Raw genomic sequence first — 23,229 nt, 5'->3', positions numbered from 1 at the left:
ATTATCAATTAAAAGTAACATTTCAATTAATGAATAATGAAAATGAATAATAAAAATTGAAAATTGTTTCTTTTTTTTTATATCTCGAATAAGCAATAACGCAACAATGATGGACAATTTTTTTCAAAGATATAAAAGACAGTATGAAAATATTTGCCACCTATGGAGGTTCTAGTTACTTCAAGGTACTCTCCTCCTGTATATTCTCGCTTACAAGTGTTCGGGGGGGCCAGGAAGTCCTCCCGAATGAACTTGGAAAGCACCGGTAGCATGTTGTCATGTATACATATATATATATCTCTCTGCACTCTCTAACGAAAGTAGACATTGTAGTAGATACTGATAAACGCAGCTCCTTGCGAAAAGGACATCTTTTGTAAATATTTCTCTTCAGTTTCTCTTAGAAAATGGAGTATACAGCAATTCTTAGATTCGTCCCGTTTCCCTTTTAATTTTTTCTCCTCCTGTAATAATGTTAAAGAATCTATTAGATTTTTTATACACTGTTAATCTGTGTCATCTTTATCAATCATTTTAAATTTCGAAGGGTCGGGTGTGAGACGATATATAAAATCTCTAAGCATTAAGAGTATTAGTATTTTTCTAGTTGATAAATATTTTTTCTTTTAAATAATATTATCGATAACAGCAACTGTATATCTTTAATTGTATTTAAATATCGTTCGATACCTTGAAAAGGCAATTAAAGCTTCGATGTTGTGTTAACTCGCTTAAACGAGTAACGCTTAATTGCACGATAATTATATTATTCTATTACGAGCGTTGAACAGTGGTCTCTTTAACCTCTTGATACTCGAATTTTTTTGGAACGTTAATTTTTTTTTTTTTTATAGTCGATAATAATGAGACAATAATGTAATTTTATGAACTGTTAGTATTTTCTCGTATTAAAATTAAATGAAAGAAAATTTTAAGATTAGTTATTAAAAATATTTATAGAAAATTGATTTTTTGATCTGTTGAATACGAGTATTTGGAGGTAAAGTTGACCGCGTTTTTGTAATTTTTTTTTTTTCCAATACAATTATTTATACAAATCCGACACGTGAAATAAAATCTTGCACCCACGCTTCGTTTTTCTTTACCGTATGTAGTATGTAGCTATTATTATATCCATTTTCTGCACGTCTTTTTAATTCAATCTTTTTTAATAAATCCCTCGCTGTCGTGAATTGTCTGTATGCAGAATATCACGCGAAAGCATCCTAAAAAAAATAATAATAAACTTTGGTAAAATAATTATCAATTAATTCTACATTATTTACAAGATTTTTAACTTGGAGGATTTTTTATCTTAACTTTTCTTTCGCAGCTTACGAAATTCTTGTATATATCTGTATAATTTGTGTGTAATTCTTCTCAAAATCTAAAAAAAAAAAAAAAAAGAAGAAAAAGAAGAAGAAACTGTTATTTACATTGTTTAACCTAATGTATATCATACCGAACGATCTGTTTTTTATTTTTTAAAGAACGTGTAAATATTTTTCATTGAAAACGGTATCTTGTTGCACGATTGTTCCTGAAAAAAAAAAAAATCAAGTTAAAAAATTTTGCGATATCTATTTCTTTCTTTTCGTCTAATTCTGCGTAAATAGAAATAATTTGTAAGTCAATTGTTTATTTAGAATAGATTTACGATCATTCGTAATTTAAAATCGTATAAAGAATGATAATGAGAATAAAATTAACGAGATATACCATCTTGAAGCATTTGAAAGCTTATTCTTAAAATTACATAACCTATAATCAAGTCAAAAAATTCTGAATTTTAATAATTTAATTTAATCTAACCTTAATCTTTTGAAAAAATTCTTATATCTTGCTTATTTGTTTAAACATTTCAAAATAGAGTATCCTACTAAGAAAAAAAAAATTAATTTCGTGAAACTTTTTCTTCGAAATTATGAAAAGAAATTAGCGGGATAACGCGTTTGTAGAGTTCGAGGTTAACGATATTATAATACCGTCTCTTAATAGTCAAATTACTTGCAAACAAAAAAAAAAGGGAACTACGTGAATTATTACTTGATCGCAAGTTATTAATGATTAATTCTCGAACTTACCCGATTACTTGTTATATTCTGGTGTGCCCTTACGAATTTATAACTCTTGTAATAGGAGTAATTTATCATCGAGTCAACAAAGTTGAAAAGAAAGAATACCGAAGAAGAAAAACGGAGAGAGAAATGAAAAAAGCAGAAAATAGTTGCGATTTGTATTTTTCTCTCTTTGTAACTTATTTACAACATACGTATAAAGTGTGATTAAAAAGAAAACAGGTTATGTTTTTAAATTTTCATCTTAAGGTCACTTTTTTCATTTTAACATCACTTTTTTTCCGACGAATAGAGAAAACTATATACAGATATAAAAGTATTTCCGAATCTACCACAAATCTATTCTAAAATTCATTTGAACACTTACAAATACGATGCCATAGGATAGAAAATATTTTTTTAGTACTGTATATTCGCCAGAAGATGGCTACGTTTTTACTCTATTCCATCTGTCCTGCCATCACGTGCATTGTCATTGGTCGAGGACAATAACAAAGATCGACAATATTGAGCATATCGAGACAAAGTGAAATAGAATGATGACTTTACAGCATTGACGTAGATCTTCAATCAACAGAATTCTGTTTGTTTACAATACAATTTAATCGGAAGGTTATACTAATTCTAAATCATTCTATATCATTCTATATACCCATTGTCGATCTTTCTCACTATTCTCAATAATTACAATGCATGTAATAGCACTAAAAATGGAATAGAACGATTGCATATTTTCTGACGAATATATTTCGAAATCAAGACGATTAAACAGCAATTATATATTCTCACAGTAGAAATAAAGTAAAGTATATATATATATCTGAATAATCGTACAATGAAATACCGTCTTTTTCTTATATTGGACCGTGGAAAAAAACGGTTTCCTCTTTTTGAGCTCGGCGATACGGATAAATGCATATTCTGGTCCGGAAGTCATGTAAATTGTTCTCAGGTGTTACGATAAGGTGCGTTTCTTCCCGGCGCCCGATTACTCGTACTGGTGCACAACGAATAACACGCTACACGGTCCAGGTGACATGGTATCCGTGATCGCCTGCTGCGATCACTCCGACTTCTGCAATCTCAACTTAATGCCCTTTATTCCTCCTCACGAGTACAGAGGTGGGCCATACTTCCGACTGGTCGATTACCTCGAACGAGGTACAGCTTCCGCCCGCTACGTTTACACTTCCAAGATCGATCGAATTGATGCGAGATTTTTTTCAAGGTTCGACGTATTTGTTGAATTTTTGCCGACTTGTTTCACGTTAGTTAGAAAAAAAATTTTCCTATACAATTCCATAAGGAAATTCATTTAAATAATAAATATTCTTGATGAATAATTCACAAAATTTTTGAATAGCGAATTGAACGTTAAGAAATCGTGAGAAAAAGAAAAGCAAATAATATTTAACGGACGAATTTGAATTTCAGCGATGGAATAAAACGGATGTTAAAATTAATCAATAAACTTGAAAATTGAAGGATATATATTTAGTTTAAAAATATCGATTAATCTTATTTTCGTTTCTATTTCGTTGTTACAAATTTATAAAATTATTTAATAAAATTAATTTTCATCAGAAATTGAAAAATCAAATTAACATTATACTTGTGTTATTATAAAAATATTTATGAATAAATTAAATAGAAAATTGTTTTAAAATAACAATAAACTAAATTTTTTTATTGTATAATCGAATCTAAAAGAAATCTTCGCAACGACGATCTTGGAAAAATGCATTCGATAAAAATAGAATAAAAATAAAAAAGAGATAAATAAACAAGGAAAAAATGAAATTTTGGGCTTTCGATTATCGACTTTCGATGCTTTTTGTGATTTGTCTGGGCGATCATCTTGTCGCATACACGTATTCTCATCTTCCCCCATACAAGTCCTTTGTACACGTTGTCTTTGTTCATGCTTCACTATCGAGACCGACATAATGCAGCAACCACGAAACATCTATAACGCTCTACGTTTCTGTTGTCGGAGAAACTGTTTGTGAAATTCAATATTTTGCATTATTATTGTAAAAGAGGCCGCTGTTCCATTACATAACTTGATAAGACATTCTGTTTATATTATGGTAACTTACGTTTATCTTTTGTAAATGTATTATGAAAATATTTCGCGATTTAATAATTAGTCTTTTTTTTACATTACCACATTATTAGTTGATAGAAGATTCTGCGAAATTTTTGAATAAAAATATAAATCAAAGAGTAATTATTTTGTTTTTATTCCTTTTTGAATTTCAAACATACATTTAGAAATCAATATATGTAGAAAAAAATAGTTTTTACATAGAATTATAATATTTTTTCATAAATTTAAGAAAACAAATTGTTATAAATCAAAGTTGGTTACGATATCATTTATCTTTGTGACACGTTGGAATATAAATTATTAATTATTGTTTGATCTTCATAACTCACAGTTTAACACAGACCTTTACGCAATAAACATGTTTTGCTACTTAAAATTATACCGCAAATTAATATCCAATATCAAGTGAATAACACATCGAAATTGATTTTCGAACGAATTGAACAATACATGTTGTTACTTATACCTCACCGTTCTTGTCAACTCTTGAGATTCGAGACGTTTTAGGTTAAGAACGTACGAGATAGCTTTACTATAGTCAATACACGAAACATCGTCAACAATATGTTGTCTATTAATTTTTAGATAGTAAAAAAAATATATTTACACAATATAATTTTTCGTAATAAAATTTTGATATATATCGTTAAATAATCACTTTTTCACTATAAAAGAATTACATAACGAGCCGATACAAATGTATGTATATAGTGACGACACCTATCTTGAATAATTGTAAATAGGATTTGGAAGTTACTCGTATTTTATGGTGTGAACAGTTCAAATATTGGACGTAAGATGGTGTGCGAAATTAGCGTCTGAAATTCGTCAGCAATTCGTACATTCTTAATCTTATCAAAAAGGAACGTGATGTCGTGGTGAATATTCTGTAATTTCATGATGACACAATCTTGGCAGATTGTGTATCGTCTTGCATCTTTTTATAGTATGGGAAAGTTCTTGCATGGTGATAATATACTTTTTGTAAGCTGTATGTGGATAAGATAATGCCGAATTTATACACTTGTACTTGGTAATCAGAATTCGCTTCAACGTATCTCCCATAAAATTCGAGATATCTATTTTTTCGCGATTATACGTGGACAATATTTACATATGATTATAGATTATAGATTTAGAAAATATGTTGTCTATTACATAGATAAAGTAATTTATATTGAAGAAATTAGAAAATATTATATTATAATTTATATCAATCATAAAATAAATAAAAATAGTAATTTTAAATGTTTCTATTTGATATATTTTTTTATTTATTTAATATAAATACATTTTTTTTTATTCAAAATATTTCGATGTATAATTGCGAAAAAGAACAAACATCTAAAAAAAAAATTCCAATGAACACGAATACAAAAAATGTCGAAGAAAGAAAAAAAACCGTGACACATATTTACTAATCATATTTTCACTAATTATTGGGTTACAAGATATTCCGTTGAGAAATAACGAAGTATTACGTAAAATCACTCGTTATCGTTTTCGTTTATCCATTTATATCTCTATCGTTTTCAGAAGACTTCGTAAAAAATTGTCTGAGTTTTTTTTTATGTCAAATTCACACGGTTTTCAAGATGAGAGTCCATCGAACGATAATAAAACGATTGCAATTTCGAACTTCTTAGAATACAATTTGTTGATATCTCAGTGATTAATAAAAAAATTTTAATACATTCGAAGCCAAATTTTGATTAAAAATTTTTATTTATGTATTATTTACTTTTTACTTTATTATTTAAATCTATGTATTTTTAAATACTTAATTTTTAATTACTTAAATATAATTATAATATATATTATATATTATATAATTTTTTTTTTGTAGATTGGTACATAATAATTTTTTTTAATACCGACTGAAATCAATTTATTTTTATAAGACACGTATGTGGCGCCTCTAGGTGTTTTGACTAGATATCATAAGGCGCCTATGTGGCGTCGTTGGCCTCGAGTGTGTTAAATCATGAACAAAATTTTCTTCTACGAGTGTTTGCATTTGTGGTGTTTTCAATGCGGATTAGAAAGCATCTTCAACGTGATTTGCTCACAAGAGTGATCTACTTTATTTTAAATAATTTTATTTTCACTTGTTATTTCTAGTTTTATTTTTTTATTTTTAAATTTCATTATTTTTAATGCAATATTGAGTTAAAAATTCAATGGTTATATATTCAAAGAGTTTTTTTAAGAGCAGTTTTATATGTTGGAAATGGAGGTTAGATTAAAGAATAGAGGTTAGATTAATTATATTAAAAAAATATTTATTTTAGGATCTAAAAAAAAAACTATTTGAATTGATTTCTGTCGAATGAAGACATTTCATCTCGTGAAACGGTGTCCAATGAGAAATTGAAAAAAGAAACGAATACAATTGAACGTAAAAACAGAATGTCTATACGTTTCGTCGCGATACGTCGTCAGATATATCGGATATGGACTCTTATTACGGAAACGATGTTGTAAAAACGTGTTATCAACGGAACAAGAGAATCGTCTCGCACTTATCTCTATCAGACTGTTCCAAATAGAAATGTACTAAAAATATTTTGATACGGAATTTTATATCTCGAATCGCACGTCCGTTTCGAGTTCTATCCAGTTCGTTCTTGTTTTTCAAAATTATCATTCGCATAAAACACAAATTACGCATTTAAATTCCGAATTCTTCGTTTAATCACATCATTTAAAGATTTCACTATCTTATCACTTCCAATCGATTCGTCGACTCGTTCAAAGGAATAAAAATGAAAAAGCTAACCTCTTCGTTTCCAATTTGACAAAAGTTCACGTTTGTCACGCATAACTGTTATAAATCGAGAAAGTAAAACTATAACTCGATATTCGGTTCGATATTCGGCAAATATTCGTAGCATGAGCGTAATAATCATATGAAAAGCAAACAGAGTGGGACGCGATGTAAAAGGGAATGGTGGCGGTAGGTTGACTAAAATGGACGACATCGCGATGTATTGTACAGAGTAACGAAGTGTATATTCGCGCAGTATTGATGAAGGCATGATGGAACGTATCGAAAGCGGTATCCATCGATTATATCAGCCTCCACTAAATCCAGAGAGGATGAGTCGGCTAGTTATTGATGCGTGTTTTCACTGCAACATTTGTTTCGATACGCTCGTTAATGATGTTAGTAACTAGATATTTTTTTTTTTTTAATATTCTCGTCCTGTAAAATAGGACGCCCTTTACAGCTATTGATCGATTGCAAAATTTAATATACGTATAAGAATATTTGATATTTATAGAAATTTAATTTAGATGCGAAATAGAATAAAGGAACAGTGGTCTTATATTACATTTATAGAAATATTTATAGAAATTTAATTTAGATGCGAAATAGAATAAAGGAACAGTGGTCTTATATTACATGTATTATTATGTATATGAAAAGATGAAACGTAGCGTTAATTATTTTAATTTTTTTAGAAACAGGATCAAAATTAGAATAAAACAAAATATAATAAATTGAAGAATAAAATACGTTATGTCTAATTTTCAAAATCCTTTTATTAATAATATTAAAAAAAATTGTATACAATAATAATGACATTTTTCGATCTCGATAATTTTTTAATGTGTTATTAAGATTATCATTCTATAATAATATTGCGAAAATTTTAATTTGGTGATTGTTATTTATCAAAAAATTATTAACCAGAAATATTTCTTCGAAACAATTAGGTTAGGTTAAATTTTAATTTTAATCAATTTATCGCTGCAAATAATCAATTAATTTATATTAATTTTCAATTTAATTTCATCTCAAAAATTAATTTATTAACCTAAAAAACAGTTTCGAAGAAGCATCTCTGTTAATAACTTTTTACCGAACAACAACTGCCAAATAAAACCTTCACAATATTATTTATAACGAGAATCTTGATAAGATATCAGAAAACGATATCGAGATTGAACAATATTTCTTTATAAACAATTAATAAAAATTTCAAATTCTTAGTGAATTTCGACACAATTCTTCACAATTTTTGTTTTTAGTAAATCTTTATATAAACGATTAGAAATTAGAGAAAATTATTCTACATGAAAAAAATGCTGCATGATCAAGATTTCAAGCGTCACGATACGAGTTCACACACTAACATACACGTCAGCAAGGTACATATATATATAAATGTACAGACGCGCGCGCGCACGCGCACACACACATATACACACTCATCCCAGATACTTGTTCAATTTTCATCGGGTATCCGGACGTGCGCAATCATTCACCTGTGATTCTCGTCCTCTGTCTCACCGTTATTCGTCATCTCATCGAATACCTCGTGGGAATCAATTTGGTGCCTTATCGTGAAATTGCTAGATGGATGGTTCTTTCGCCGGTCGCCGGCTCTGTGATCGATTCGATTCCACGAATATTTGTTTCCCGCGGCATCAGCCCAGCCGCTCGTTCCCATGATCTTTCCAATTTCCCTGCTGTGTATCGAGAGAGAAAAAAAAAAGAAAATGATAGTAATCCTGTTCTGATTCTCCAAATGGTTGCAAGTTCAACTTCAATTATTTTGATACGATTTCAGAGAATTTTCAAAAATAATCACTCGTTTCGGAAAATTAAGCCACGAGTGATTTTCTTTATTGTTTTAATTATCCTCGAAATTCGATTCGATTCGAAAACGATTATTCGTTTCGAAAAATCAGAAAAAAAAAATTAAATCAATATCGATCTTCTTCGAAAGGGAATATTGCCTTCGTGCCAAAAATTAAATTTTCGAAATTGATTAAAAAGTTTAATTTTTCTCATTTCTTCAAATTTCGAAGATGCCAAATGTTTTCGAATCGTGTACAAAATATCCGAACTCTCCCTTTACGCCTTAACACCCTGTGTGGTTTTTCGAGGAATAATAATCGATTAACAGCACCCACGTGATGGAATTCATGCCCACCGTCGACCGCAAGGTAAGTGAAGCTGCCAAGATCTGCGAGAGGATCGTGAAAGAAGAAGTTTTGCAGCCACGCGATGACTCATGCACGAATTGCGTCATCGTATTGTGCATGTACAGGTAATGCGGTACATGGTTCATTTTTGGCCAGAAAACTTGATGGAAGGAGGCAGAATCAACAAACAGACGATATATATATATATATTTATATTCAGGATAATTCTTCGATTCTCTTACCTTTTCTTCTCTTCCCCCTCCACTCTCACCTTTCTTCCCCACTCTCCTTTCCTCCCACCACTCTCTCCTTCTTCCCCACTCTCTCCTTTCTTCACCTCCCCTCCCCACTCTCTCTCTCTCTTCACGTAAATCGAGAATGTGAAAAGATTCGAGAAGATTCGATCCAAATCAGGTATCGATTGAAGTATTTATATAAAGAATTGCAAAAGAGTTTGTCCCTGCTCCTGACCTACTGATCTCCTCACTTCTGCAACCTGCATGCGCCTGTTGGTTTTAAATTGTTTACCATTTACTGCACGCTTCTCGGTGTATCCAGCATGTCTTATATCATTTTAGCACGTTGCTCGAACATGTATGGCTGATGCATCCTTTGTCCTCTTTTGTCGTCAATTTGACGCATTTTGTACGTATGTACCGCTTGATTTTCATTCCAAAATCTCGCTTTGCTCGCTTTTCGAATCACTTGGAGAAACTTGTTACGTTTAAAATATTCTGGAAGAAACGGTTAATGTTTTCGTTGTCTTTTCGATCAAAAAATCGAGTTGAGAGTTGATTTGAAATTGAATATTGATCCTTTGCAGACGAGTACTATTTTCAATATTCTCTAGATTAGTAAATTATGAATTAAAAATCGAAATATTAGGAATAAAGAGAAATAGAAATATTATTAGAGACAAATTTAATTGAATTTAATTAACCGTTTTGACATATGGCCGTAATAGGTTGATAACGAAAAGGTTAACCGTTTGTAGAAAAAAAAAAATGTGCACAACGAATGTTCCATGTTTCTCTGGGATGGTTATTTTGCGTAAGCCAATCATTATAAAATGATAACGAAAGATTTGTCGGGAAAAGTGACGGCGGGTGAGGATGACGCGGCGTGGGTCACTTGGAAAATGGCCTTGATGATAGCAATGCCGATATGCGCCATCTGCGTGGTGGTCATGGTCATTTATCATGTGCGCAAGACCCCAGAAAGGCCCGGAAATAGCGATGATTCGCAAGAAGCACCAGATCGACCTATCCTGGGCAGTGTTACTATTAGGGGTATGCTGGAAATGACTACCAGTGGTAGTGGCTCAGGTAGGTCAAATTAAAGTTTTATATATATATACATAGTAGCCAATTAAAAAATATTTGTACTTGAACAAATGAAAATAAAAATATTTGTATAAAAGCTATCTTTTTATTTTTAATACATTCGAGATTGTATCAAAAAAAAATATAAGGACGATATTTGTATTGAATACATATTTATATATAAAAGAAAATTTTTTTTTTAAATTCTATGACTATATGTATTAATCTAACTTTAGAATAAAAAAATCTCTATGATCATATGCATCGTAGAATAAGAAGTCTTCATAATAATCGTATGCCATAGAATAGAAAATACCTGTAATGCAACTCTACTATGTCGATCACCACAGAATAGAAAATCCCTATGACGTACATGTTGCGCCACCAGTCTCGAGCGTGTTAAAAATAATAATCAAGTAGAAAGATCGAAATTTGTTGGTAAGAGAACGCGAGAACAAGTGTCATCTTCAATCATACTGAAATCCATGTTCTTCAATGCCCATCCTCTCTTAAGTAGGCCTGCCGCTTCTGGTACAGCGAAGCATAGCACGCCAGATTCAACTGGTGGAGACGATCGGAAAGGGCCGGTTCGGTGAGGTATGGCGTGGTCGTTGGAGAGGTGAAAATGTTGCTGTGAAAATCTTCAGTTCGCGTGAAGAAAGGTCTTGGTTCAGGGAGGCCGAAATTTACCAGACGGTGATGCTCAGGCACGACAATATCCTCGGATTCATTGCTGCTGATAACAAAGGTACGTGTATACGAAGATTTACATGTAATAAGTATATATACTTAATATATGTATCAACATATAAGCAATATATATATACTTTTTATTGGCCGAATGAAATTCATAACAATTTTCAATTCTTGAATATTTTTTGAGAGAGATTTCAATGGAGATATTATGGGAAAAATTCTAAAAATATTATTTTTTTTATATATTCGATGGATTTTTCGTTTTGAAATTATGAAAAATATAAAATATTATATATTAGGAACAAAATATCGTAGCTAATTTTGTTAAACTATTAACTTATTCAAATTTGTGGTTTTTTAATCTTGTTATTTATTGAAAAGAGTAAAGAAGTTTTTTTCTGTTTCATTTTTCTTGGAAATTTATTTATAAATATCTGATTTCAATAATATTTTTCAATAATATTTTATTTCAATAATGTTAATAAATACAATTAAAAATTAAATCATTCTTAGAATTTATTATATAATTATTAATCTAACCTAATCCAAACTGTAAAACTAGAAATTAGATCAATTTTGACATGACAATTAATTTATATTAGTTCTAAATTTAATTTCATTTAAAATCAAAATTAAATAAGAAAAAATTCATTCAATTGTTAGCTGATTTGATAGTTTGCATTAGCTTTGGACAAATTTTCCATTATAAAGCAACCAGCTTTCAATTGTCTAGCAATAAATCTGAATAAAACTAACCTAACCTAATCTAACTGTTTCTATTAATAGCTTTTTGATAAACGACTAACAAGTGAAATTTTCACAATATTATTTGAAATGATAACCTTGACTACATATTATAAAAATCAAGATTGAAAAATAGTATATTTTTATAAATTTATATATAATATTGAAAGATGTTTTGAAATTCTTGAGGAAAAAAAATATTCATAGAATTTTTATTTAAAATTTTCATTTAAGAAATTATAAAAAAATAATTATAAATATTTAAATTTCCATTAAAATTTATAATTTATATACTAATATATAATCGAAAAAATATATATTCGATAATCGAAAATTTCCATGTAAACCATGATAGTTAGGTGTTTGCAAAATCAATAGCAATAGATAAGTTAACTTATGTTATATAGTACACGAATAATTCATAGAAATTTGTAGTCTCTTTGTCGATCACTATTATCATCTTTTGAGTTATTGAGATGATATTTATTCTTCAGATTCTTGGAGAATTATCCATATTATGATATTCATATACTAATTCGTTAATCATGTCATCATATACATGTATTTTTTGTAATTTTATATGATGTGTATGGCAGTATACTATATTTGGTTAATTTGACTTATTCAATAAGACGAGATATGATCTTAAAATAAATTCACGCAAAATGAAGTTCATTTAATGAATTAAAATAAAATATTTTTCAAATAATTTTAGATGTTATTATTCAAATTTTGATTACGAAATTATATTAATTATATTCAAAATATAAAAATGCTTAAGATCTTTCCAATTTTTAAAAAAAAAAGCAAATTATCTCTGATGTTTAAATTATATAAGTGATTATTTTTTTCGATTTTGAAAATGCAATTTTTTGTGTTATCTTTTTGTGTAACTTTCCAAAAAAAAAGATAAATTAAAAAATAAATTTATATTATATTTTTGATATAAAATCATTTATTCACTAATTATGTGTTGAAAAAGTTTTATCAAGTTCCCTGTTAGGGGACATAAAATGGTCTTTTGTCTACAAATATTCTGAATAAAATTGTATATAAATATAACAATAACTGTTAAACGCACAGATAGATCTTTTTAATCTTTTAAATATAGATCAAAGAAGGATTAAAAGTGTTCTAATTGGATAGGTTTTTTTCAAAAGATATTAAAATATTTAAACTTGATGAAAGCATCATTGATGTATCGTTTAGTGCGAGGTCAAACGACGAGACGCTGAACTCTATATGAATCATTAGATAGATCAGTGGAATCATCATGTTAATGACTTATAAATTATCTTTTATTGCTGCACCAATCGTATGGGTCATATTGTACGTTTTCTTAATATTATTAGACTCTATGCGATTAAAACTTTTTTATTTATGAGATTGAATTTTGATTGTAAAATTACATTAATTTCAGTTACCGTTATTTATTTCATTTATCGAAAACTTTTAATAAACTCTGAGCAGCTAAACCCTTTTACTTTAATTTATAGTGATGCATGCGGCCATTTTAAGATTCGAGATAAAACCAAAGTGAAGGATCTGTTTTGAAACTGTTCGATTGGAATACTTCAGCTTTTTTTTACACTAATAATAGAAGTTCTTTTTAATCCTTTGTACTTGCATGAAATTAACTCTGACAACTCTATTTTTCTTTAGAATTCCTGAAAAAAATTAGAATAATAACAAAATTTTAAATAACCTAATGTTATACATATTAGTTTTAAATTAGGTTAAGTTAAAAATATTTTTACGAACAACGAATAAAATCTTCACAACACTATTCAAAATGATTATTATACATCGTATTAAAAAATCAGATTATAATAGCTTCTTGTAAATAATTGTCGAATAACTATTATTTTAAATAATATTTGATGAACTTTAATCCGAGATATGTTGCATCTTTTAGATAATGGTACGTGGACACAGCTGTGGTTGATCACAGATTATCACGAGAAAGGTTCGCTGTTCGATTATCTGAACAGATCTACCGTGGACACGAACGGTATGATCAGGATGGCCTTGTCGATTGCTACCGGGCTTGCGCATCTTCACATGGAGATCGTCGGTACTCAAGGGAAGCCCGCCATTGCTCACAGGGATCTCAAGTCGAAGAACATCCTTGTGAAAACGAATGGCACATGCGCGATTGGTGATCTCGGATTGGCTGTCAGACATGACGTAATAACAGACACCGTCGATATACAATTGAACAATCGGGTCGGCACTAAGCGATATATGGCTCCCGAGGTAAGATAAATAAAAAATTATAAATAAAAAAATTCATTCAATAATTTCGTTCGTACTCATTGAAAAATTATTTTAACGAATATTTCTGATTTTAATAATATAATTGAAAAAATTTTTTAGCAATTTTATATTGAAAATACTCATATATAATTTTATTAATACATTCTTATTTCAGTTTGTAATTAAATATTAATATTAATATTTGATAATTTAATAATGAATTAATAAAAAAATTAATGATAGATTAAAATATCATTTTTTAAAGAAATTTATTTAATAAATTCTCTAAGGAAAAACATTGTCTGATAGATAATTTAATTTTTCTTGAAGATAAGTATATCACAAGCAGTGAGAAATATCTTTTGCTCTAATATTTATTTAAATTAATATATTTGAAATTAATTCTCTCGAAATGGATAAGTGTACCGAATTGAAAATTTCTTCTCGAGAAATGCTGAGTATTGTTGCTTTTGCTTTCAGGTTCTCGAAGAGACGATAAACATGAACCATTTTGATTCCTTCAAGAGGGCTGACGTGTACGCTCTCGGGCTGATCCTTTGGGAGATCGCGAGGCGATGTAACGTCGGCGGGATCCACGACGAGTATCAGCTGCCGTTTTACGACTTGGTGCCTTCCGATCCGACGATCGAAGAGATGCGTAAAGTTGTGTGCACCGACAGGCAGAGGCCTTCGATACCTAATCGGTGGCAGTCCATCGACGTATGCGGCTTTCATTCCTTTCATTTCATTTTCTACTCTTTTCTTTTTTGTACCAACGTAGATTTCATTTTTTCCATATTTTTTTTTTTTCTAGGCATTGCAAGTGATGTCAAAGGTGATGAAAGAATGTTGGTATCACAACGCGGCAGCTAGGTTAACCGCGCTTAGGATTAAAAAATCTCTGGCCAATTATGGCGCGATGGAGGACCTGAAGTGAAAGAAAATTGGCAATCGAAAAAAAAAAAAGAAAAGAAAGAAAAGAAAAGAAAAGAAAAAAATAAACGACAAACACGGAAGTGCTCGAAAACACGCATGGACACTCACACTCTGACTGTAAAAAAAGAATACTTTTATCGCAATAAAACTTTTTAAGTGCCGCGTTTACTATGCGCGAGAAAGGGAGCGAGAATATGGAAGAGAGCGAGAGCGAAGATGAGAGAGAGAGAAAATGAGAGAAAGAGATTAAGATTAAGATTCGGTCGGTAAGAGAGAAAATTCTAATAAGTTGAAGCAGAGAGCCTAATGAAAGACTGGTTAAAAAAAAAGAAACAAAAAACGAAAAAAAAAAACGAAAAAAAAAAAAAAATCGAGACGACGTTCCTTTAAATCGCGTTGACTTGATCGAGTCCGTACCCTAATTTCGAGTATATCAAGCTTGAACGTATAAGATAAAATTATTCTATGCAAAAGAGAGGTCATAATCGAATAACTCAAGGATATTTTTTTTTCTTTTTTTTTTTTTTTTTTAAGGAAAGACACGTTAACGATAGATTTCAATGGATAAACATGTGAAACACGGGAGGCGTATCGAAGCGTTTTGCTTCGACGATCGATCGATCGATCAATTGAATATAATAAAAAATAAATGGATGAGTAAACACGCGCAATGGCGTTCGGTTAATCGAATGTGATGATCGTGTCCGATTACGTGATCACCTCTGCTGTATATTTATTAATAGTAATGATAAGATAATGAAGTATATATAAATTTATTATATAAATATATATATATATATAATGACGTTTATTGAATAATATTTTAATGAATATTAATAAAATTTGTATATTAATATATAAACACGTATAATTATGTATTATCGTTATCGGGCTGATCCGATTCGATTAACCGATCCAACTCGTTTATCGAATAGTTTGTAATTCGAGGATCATTTCAACCGATTTATATAATTATTTAATAATTGATTAAATTATCGATCGATCGATCGACGATTCCTCATCCGGATATTTTTGCATGCGATTGACTCGATGAGAAAAACAAAGATGGCCTCCACATCGGAGTAAATTTTTATACGTTTCTGTTCTTTTTTTTTCTTTCTTTTTTTTTTTTTTTTTTTTTTTTTTAATTTCTATCGTTTCGATTTATTATTTTACCGGTGCACGCAGAGACTGGCTTTCTTTTTTTTTTTCTTTTTTTTTTTTTTTTTTTTTTTTTTTTTGGAGCATATACCATACACACCGTGTTACAAGAGAAATGCATATCCTTGTTTCTCGTTTTTGCGATTAAGCAGGGTCGAGTACTCTGCACGTGTATACAGGGTAGCTAGAAAGAGCCGAACAATTTATGGTTATTGGATAGAGACGACCACATAAATAGTTCAACTATGTTCTGTGGTTCTGTTTTTCTTCGTGAAAGAAATTAATCGAGATCGACGTGAACGCGTTAAACCGAGATGAAGGAAAGAAAATGAAGAAAAAAAAAATGCATTTTTTCCTAAAAAACTTTTTTTACGAGACCTTACGATACTTTTCGAATAATTGTAATTTTTGCAATAATTCTTTTCAAGGTTTTTACAACGAACGACTTTTTCCATCACAACTTCCGGTTTAATTTAACTGTATATTATACATACATACATACATACATACATACACATACGACACGACACGACACGACACGATACGACACGACGCGACATGACGTGACACGACACGACACGATATGACACGACACGACGTAACGCGACACGACGTGACACGATACGACACGACGCGACGCGACACGACGCGATACGACACGACACGACACGACACGACACGACACGACACGACACGACACGACACACACATACACACACACTTAGCGTTAGCATACCCAAATGTTTTGCTCAAGATGAAATATTTTTGCGTATTAAATCGTGATACGCGAACTGAAGGCAGTGCGTCATGATACGCGGGACTTTCGAAGCGTGTTTCCTTTGTAACACAGGAAGGCTGAAATTGAAGGGTGCTAAGCTCAAGAATGAATGTATATCATTTATGGTATGAAAGGCAGATTGAGCAATTGAGGGAACGGAAGATAGAGAATGGAAGAGACAGAGACTACGAATCTATTGACTGAAAGGTAGCGAGAAAGAGAGAAAAAAAAAAGAAATAAAAAGATAGGAGAGAAATGAATGTGAATTGATAAAGAAAAAAAAAAAAGAAAAAAAAGAAAAAAAAACAAAGAAAAAACATTGGAGAAACTATATTTTCGGGAATTTTTTCATGGATCGATGAAAGGAAAACAGAGATAGAGAGAAAGAAAGGGTGAGAGGAAGGGAGAGAGAGAGAGAAGCAATTGAGAATGATGCTAAATAGCTTAATAAGCTTCAATTTATAAATACGCTGTTTTCCTCGAATATTCTTTATTATAACTTCGATTTTCCACGTGAGTGATATTTTGTACGTTTTTCATTTTCAATTCGTGTTTTCATAAAGTGTAATGAAGAATATTCGATTTACAACACTATCCTTCCTTAATTAAAATATCCTATTCAATATTTTTCTTTTTACTTTTCAACGTATATCTACAATTTTTAAATTTTATGCGGTTTTAACTTGTAAAATTTTATCTTAGGATCCAATTTATTTTTTTTTCAATAACGTTTTTTCCTAATTGGAAAAATAATAATTTTAAATATTAGAATTTTGAATTTTAATTAAGGAAGGCAAAACACGCGTGTTTCTACGCATTACGGTTGATGAAAAGCAATCATATGAGACGGATTTGTGTGAATGTATAAATATTGTCAAAGGAACGATTAGTATAGTGTGAGTATGGTATATCTCTCTGTGAAAAGTTAAAAAAAAAAAAGAAAAAAAAGAAAAAAAAAAGAAAAAAAAAATTACGTTTGGCGATCATCTCGTCATGATCCTAAACATGATTCGTTGAATTCATCGGTAATGTTGAATAAAAAGAAAAAGGGAAAAAAAAATAAATATTAAGCGTTAAACTTGCTGCAACGGAGCTGCGTGGACGATTTTAAAAATTTAAAAATCGCGAAGATAAGAGCCGAGATAATGAAGAATGATGATGAAGACAAAAGAAAAACGGAATTGGAGAAGAGGAAAGGAAGAGGAAACGAAGAGGAAGAAATGGAAGAACAGTAAAGACGATCGCGCATTTAAGGGAAAATTGAAAAAAGAAGAGAAAGAGAAATATCGTTGTCACCAATAATCAACGTATAAAGAAAAAAAAAGTCTGCGAATATAATTAATTATTGTATAAAAGAACGAGGTGGCATCCTACATAACTGTATTTTTATATTGTTTTTTTTTTTACCAACCGTGTCCTCGACAAGCGGACGTCTAACTGATTTTTTCTCTTCCGTTTTCTAAAAGAGACTTTTTTAATCTATTCGAAACCCAGATGTCGGGATCCGTTTATATTAAAAACTGGACGGCGACAATTTCCAATTTGTCGATGCACTTTTTTTTATATATATATATATTAACCTTGTCGAGACTAGTGTTCTTTTGAATGCGATATACATATATGTAGTAAAGTTTGTATGATAACTATAGCATGAAAATGTTTCGTTATATTTCGACGATACGTATGATTCAACATATTCGCTGCCACTGTCGAAACTATCCATTTATACATGTGATATTCCGTATATGTTTCGACAATACTTTAACGACATTTCGACAATGCTTCGATAATACTTTGATATTGCATCAATAAGAATCAATTATTACCATTAGATATTCATACATTACAAAAGAAATATAAGACGTCACTCTTCAACATATTTACTGTTACTATCGAAGCATTGCTGATAGATATACACGGATTGTTATATATACTACATCACACATTCACACGATGACCATGTAATTTAGTATCGTATTACATTCTGCGCATCGGAGGTTCCACTGTTGGTATGAGCATGTCCGTGTATCGATGATTTACAAAACTAGCAATAGATGGCGCACGCTCCTAATATTTCCTTGATGGCAGCGAACGTGTTATATACAAATAAGTTTCGTTCTAATTTTTATAATATATCCATCGACACCGAATACGGGTATACAATCCAACTAAAAAATTCATATATCTTCGAAAGGAAGCAATCGTATAATCGTTGTAATATCCATAGATAAACGAGACAAAATATTCCTTTCTCCTCGGCTATCGACGATGATATTCTATGTGTAAAAGTTATTAGTCGTTTATAACCTTCACCGACCAGAGAAACAGACACGTTGCCACTTTCGTGGACGCTGCAATTTACCAAAAGACTGAACGATCTAATGTTCGATTGTAGTAGGTAAAATGGATTTAATCGAGGAAAAAGAAAAGAAACGAAAAGAAAAAAAAAAAACTATGAAATAGCCGGTGACCGCGTGATGTGTCCAGCTCGTGCAGCAACACGATTCGCGGCCTTTTTTTTTTTTTTTTTTTTTTTTTTTCCGATGAAAATAATGCTACTACATCGTGGAAACCATATTTTTTTCCACCATGTTCTTCTCATACACATTCCTATTGCGATGTAGGTTAATTTTACAATGTATAAATAATACATAGAATTACTTGCTGCATCGATGAAGTTCCACGTGTGAGAGTTGGATCGGAAATTATTACGTTTCTCGAATCCGCCATGGACGTGTGGAACTCCATCGACGATCCTAGCCCCGCAGGTGTTTCCATATTACTAGTACAATTTTGTGCCAATAACAGATATCGAATGTTAACTAAAGCGCGCGCGAGAGAGAGGGAGAGAAGGAGAGAGAGACATATATTGATATTATAACGTAAACAGAAATATTCTGACGCGCGCATCGCATGTGTGTGCGCGCTCTATACACTTTCGTTCGAGAGTACGAATGTCTTTTCGGTTTGACTCGTTACTTGGAGGCGTTACCTGTTACCAGTGCTTTTTTCCGACTGCCCCGTTTTTTGTAAACACGTTTTATATAAAAGTGTTACATTAGTGTAGACGATTCGAAAGATTTTATGAAGAAGAGTAGAGAAATAATAATAAGGAATTTTAAGATAGTTGTGATAAATTGTACATATAAATATTTAAAAATTCTTTTTTAAAATATAGATAAATAAGGATGCCTTACAATTTCAAATGAAGTTTCTTTCAAGATTTTCTCCGTTAAATCAGTCCCAGATCATTTTTGAAATTTATCGCAACCTGTTTTAAAAACTCCTGTATTCGCTCGATTGCTATCGAATCTTTTTTAGATTCTAATTGTAGTAAGAGTAAGGATCCGATACGAATGATTGACGTAACGTTGTTGAGAATTTTTTTTATCAGTGACAAAAAAATACGCAGCGATGAATGAAGAAAATAATTCAAGAAAATTACTTTAAATGGAAATTTAAAGAAAAAAAAAAAATTATTGAACTGTCATGAATATTTGTGAAAGTACACACACTATTAAACAGCAACGATGTCATTTGATCCGTATCGGATTTGATAGGACCTAACGATTTCTCTGTCCATTCCGTCGTGTTCAGATTAAACCCAAAAGATATTATTTTCTCTCGAACGTGACCATATCTGCCGCCGTCACATTTCTAAGCGATCTTCGGTGGTCGGTGGAACATAAAACAGCCGAGGAGAAAAGTCGAATCGTCGTCACCTGGGTTTCGAAAACAGTCCGATTCATCCGACAAGCACCGAACTGCCAAATAGTATATTTCACTCCCTAAAACCCCCTGTATAACACTCTTCTTTGCTCCCTCGCCGTTTAATAAGCGCTTTTCCAACCTCTTAATCCCCTAATTTGTACAAAATGAGAGAGAGAGAGAGAGAGAGCGAGTGTGTTGTGTGTGTGCACGCGTGTATGCGAAAGAGAGAGAGATGTATTAAATAATAAAAATAATAATATTAATAATAATAATAATAATAATAAATAAATAAATAAATAAATAAAAGAAAGCGCAAAACGTGCAAAACGTGGCGTCGTGTTAGAATGCGAGAAACCTGTACCTTCGAGGCGATATTATAGTCTAGTATCGTCCGCTTTTAGTTCAAAGCAACGTTTGACTTTATCTTCAGTTGCGCGCGCATCTACGGTGATGAATGATGCGCAAAGAAAAAATTTTGTATCTGCGCCGTTCCAACAGAATATTTGTTTCACGTGTTGGATAGACCGATGGTTCGTTTATTAAAATTTTTTTTTATATTTTATTATTGGATGTAGATCGAGAATTTTTGAAAAGGAATCACAATGATATAATTTTATTACCGTTGTCGAAAATTTCATTCGATAGATTTTTAACATATAACATATTTTAACATATTTTACTATTTTTAATTTTTATTATTATTTAACCTTACAAACTTTCGTGCAAATTGATCTATTTTTAAAATTTATATGTACATATATATATATATATATTTGAAAAAAATATATACATATATATATATATTTGAAAAATATATACATATATATATATTTGAAAAATACATACATATATATATATATATATACATATATTTATTTTTTGATGTTGCGTATAATATTGTATATAGATATGCGCAATGTAAAATCGATTTGTTATACAACACGTGAACGAATATTTTAAAATGTTATTGTAATTTTTAAGAGTCAATCAACTTGAACGTTGGAACGACGCTGCGATCCAGCTTTTACTTTTTGCGTTACGTAATCACGCAATAATTCCGCATTAATAATAATTTTGCACATTTAGATTTGCAATGTCATCCGTTTTCTATTTGTAACTGCATTTTTAGAGAGAGAGAGAGAGAGAAAATTGAAAGAATTTGGCGTGATTTGTAAATTTGCGATAGATTTATTCCTGCGTTATCATTCACTTCTCTTTATCATTGACGATATCAATTTTTTTTTTTTGCAAACTTTTTCAAATTTCATTTTATCTATTCCACACTTTTTTCGAATTTTGAATTTTAACCCACGAGAAGAAATTTTTCGATGATTCATTTTCAAAATTTTCTGTAACAATATTTTTAATTGCTCGAAAAAAAAAAGAAATTGAAAATAGATCGAAATTCGAATTAAAAATTTTGTAATATATTTCGAAATTAAAAATTTTCCAAAATCCAAAATATTTATTTTTTCTTTTTTTTTTTTTAATCTTCTGTTGAAAAATTATAAAATTTTAATCTTGATTAGAATTTTTTAGCACTTTTTGAAACTTTTTCAATTTCAAATTTCAAAACGATCCATTTATAGAAAAAATTTTATTTCGATTCAAATTTCGTTTCCTATTTTATCCCCCCCTCTTTTTTTTCTCTATGTATGCGTGCATGCGTGTGTGAAAGATTTATTTCTTTTTTTTTTTTTTTTTTGTTTCATTTCTGCTGGCGGTCAAATATTTGTAATTTCATTTCAAATTTCCCGCGTCAAAGAATAAACGAAGCGACACTTTGTCTCTCCGCGTTGTTTTATCGAAGAAGAAGAGAGAAGGGAATATGAAGAGGAAATAAAAAAAAGAGTACCTACCGTTATTAAAATTAATTATTATTATTTTATTTTATATTCGATTATTATTATCAGCCGACGATCTTTTCACTTATCGTTTCTCTTTTTTTTTTTTTTTTTTTTTCTTCGAATGTATTATACCCTGTACATAATGGTGTAAATGTTTATCAACGACTTACGATAGGACGAGCACTTTGTAATTTTCGTATAAATGACGTATGGGTGGATTGGTGGATGGTACTTTTATTTTTCTTTTTTTTTTTTCTGTTTTTTTTTTTTTTTTTCTTCCAATTTCAACAGTATGTTTGTAACAGGCACGTAACTATTTTCTAAGTTTGACTTGTATGATGGCGAAGTTGAAAAAAAAAAATATAAACGTGTCGCTAATTTGTAAAAAAAAAAAAAAAAAAAAAAATGCGAACCGAACGAAATCATCGAGCTCTTTTGTAGAGCGTAATATATTATATATAGTATATGGATGGAAGAAAAGTGTATTTGCTAAATTAAATGATCATTTTTGCAAAATTTTAATACGATGGTCATTGCAATTCTTTTAATCTGATCGTCAGAATTCCTCGACAATTGAGAACGAGTGTAAAAATTTAAAATTTTTTTATTTTAAACGTGTCTTGTATTAAAGTTCTCGATAAACGTGAAAAAAATA

The 23,229-nt window shown here is 30.4% G+C and overlaps 1 protein-coding gene and 1 long non-coding RNA gene across 14 annotated transcripts in view; one reads left to right on the top strand and one right to left on the bottom strand.

Annotated features, from left to right (window-relative positions):
* LOC550930 (TGF-beta receptor type-1) overlaps positions 1-15,447 on the top strand; it is a 38,671-nt gene extending 23,224 nt beyond the window's left edge. For 6 of the 12 annotated variants that reach the window (XM_026441453.1, XM_026441461.1, XM_026441454.1 and 3 more), the window contains 5 exons: positions 10,221-10,448; positions 10,960-11,193; positions 13,801-14,141; positions 14,622-14,861; positions 14,956-15,447. In XM_026441453.1, coding sequence (XP_026297238.1) covers positions 10,221-10,448; positions 10,960-11,193; positions 13,801-14,141; positions 14,622-14,861; positions 14,956-15,078 — 1,166 coding nt within the window. In that variant the 3' untranslated portion in view covers positions 15,079-15,447. Of the gene's footprint in view, positions 1-3,030; positions 3,240-10,220; positions 10,449-10,959; positions 11,194-13,800; positions 14,142-14,621; positions 14,862-14,955 lie in introns of all 12 variants that reach the window. The other 6 variants (XM_016912686.2, XM_026441460.1, XM_026441455.1 and 3 more) reach the window with 3 other exon arrangements.
* Positions 71-10,214, bottom strand: LOC102655018. 2 transcript variants are annotated; one of them, XR_003304955.1, is made up of 6 exons: positions 8,461-10,214; positions 6,968-7,319; positions 1,463-1,540; positions 1,321-1,387; positions 1,107-1,226; positions 71-464 (listed from the first exon to the last, which is right to left on the bottom strand). It is a non-coding gene; the product is annotated as an uncharacterized LOC102655018 (long non-coding RNA). The 2 variants fall into 2 exon arrangements; XR_412030.3 differs by lacking the exons at positions 6,968-7,319; positions 8,461-10,214 and adding an exon at positions 2,085-2,886.
* Positions 15,448-23,229: the final 7,782 nt, after the last annotated feature.

This window comes from Apis mellifera, linkage group LG6 (assembly GCF_003254395.2).
Source record: "Apis mellifera strain DH4 linkage group LG6, Amel_HAv3.1, whole genome shotgun sequence".
In the NCBI taxonomy this organism is placed as follows: Eukaryota; Metazoa; Arthropoda; class Insecta; order Hymenoptera; family Apidae; genus Apis; species Apis mellifera.
Note: the sequence above shows the minus strand (reverse complement) of the source record. Positions and strands in the feature narration are given on the sequence as shown.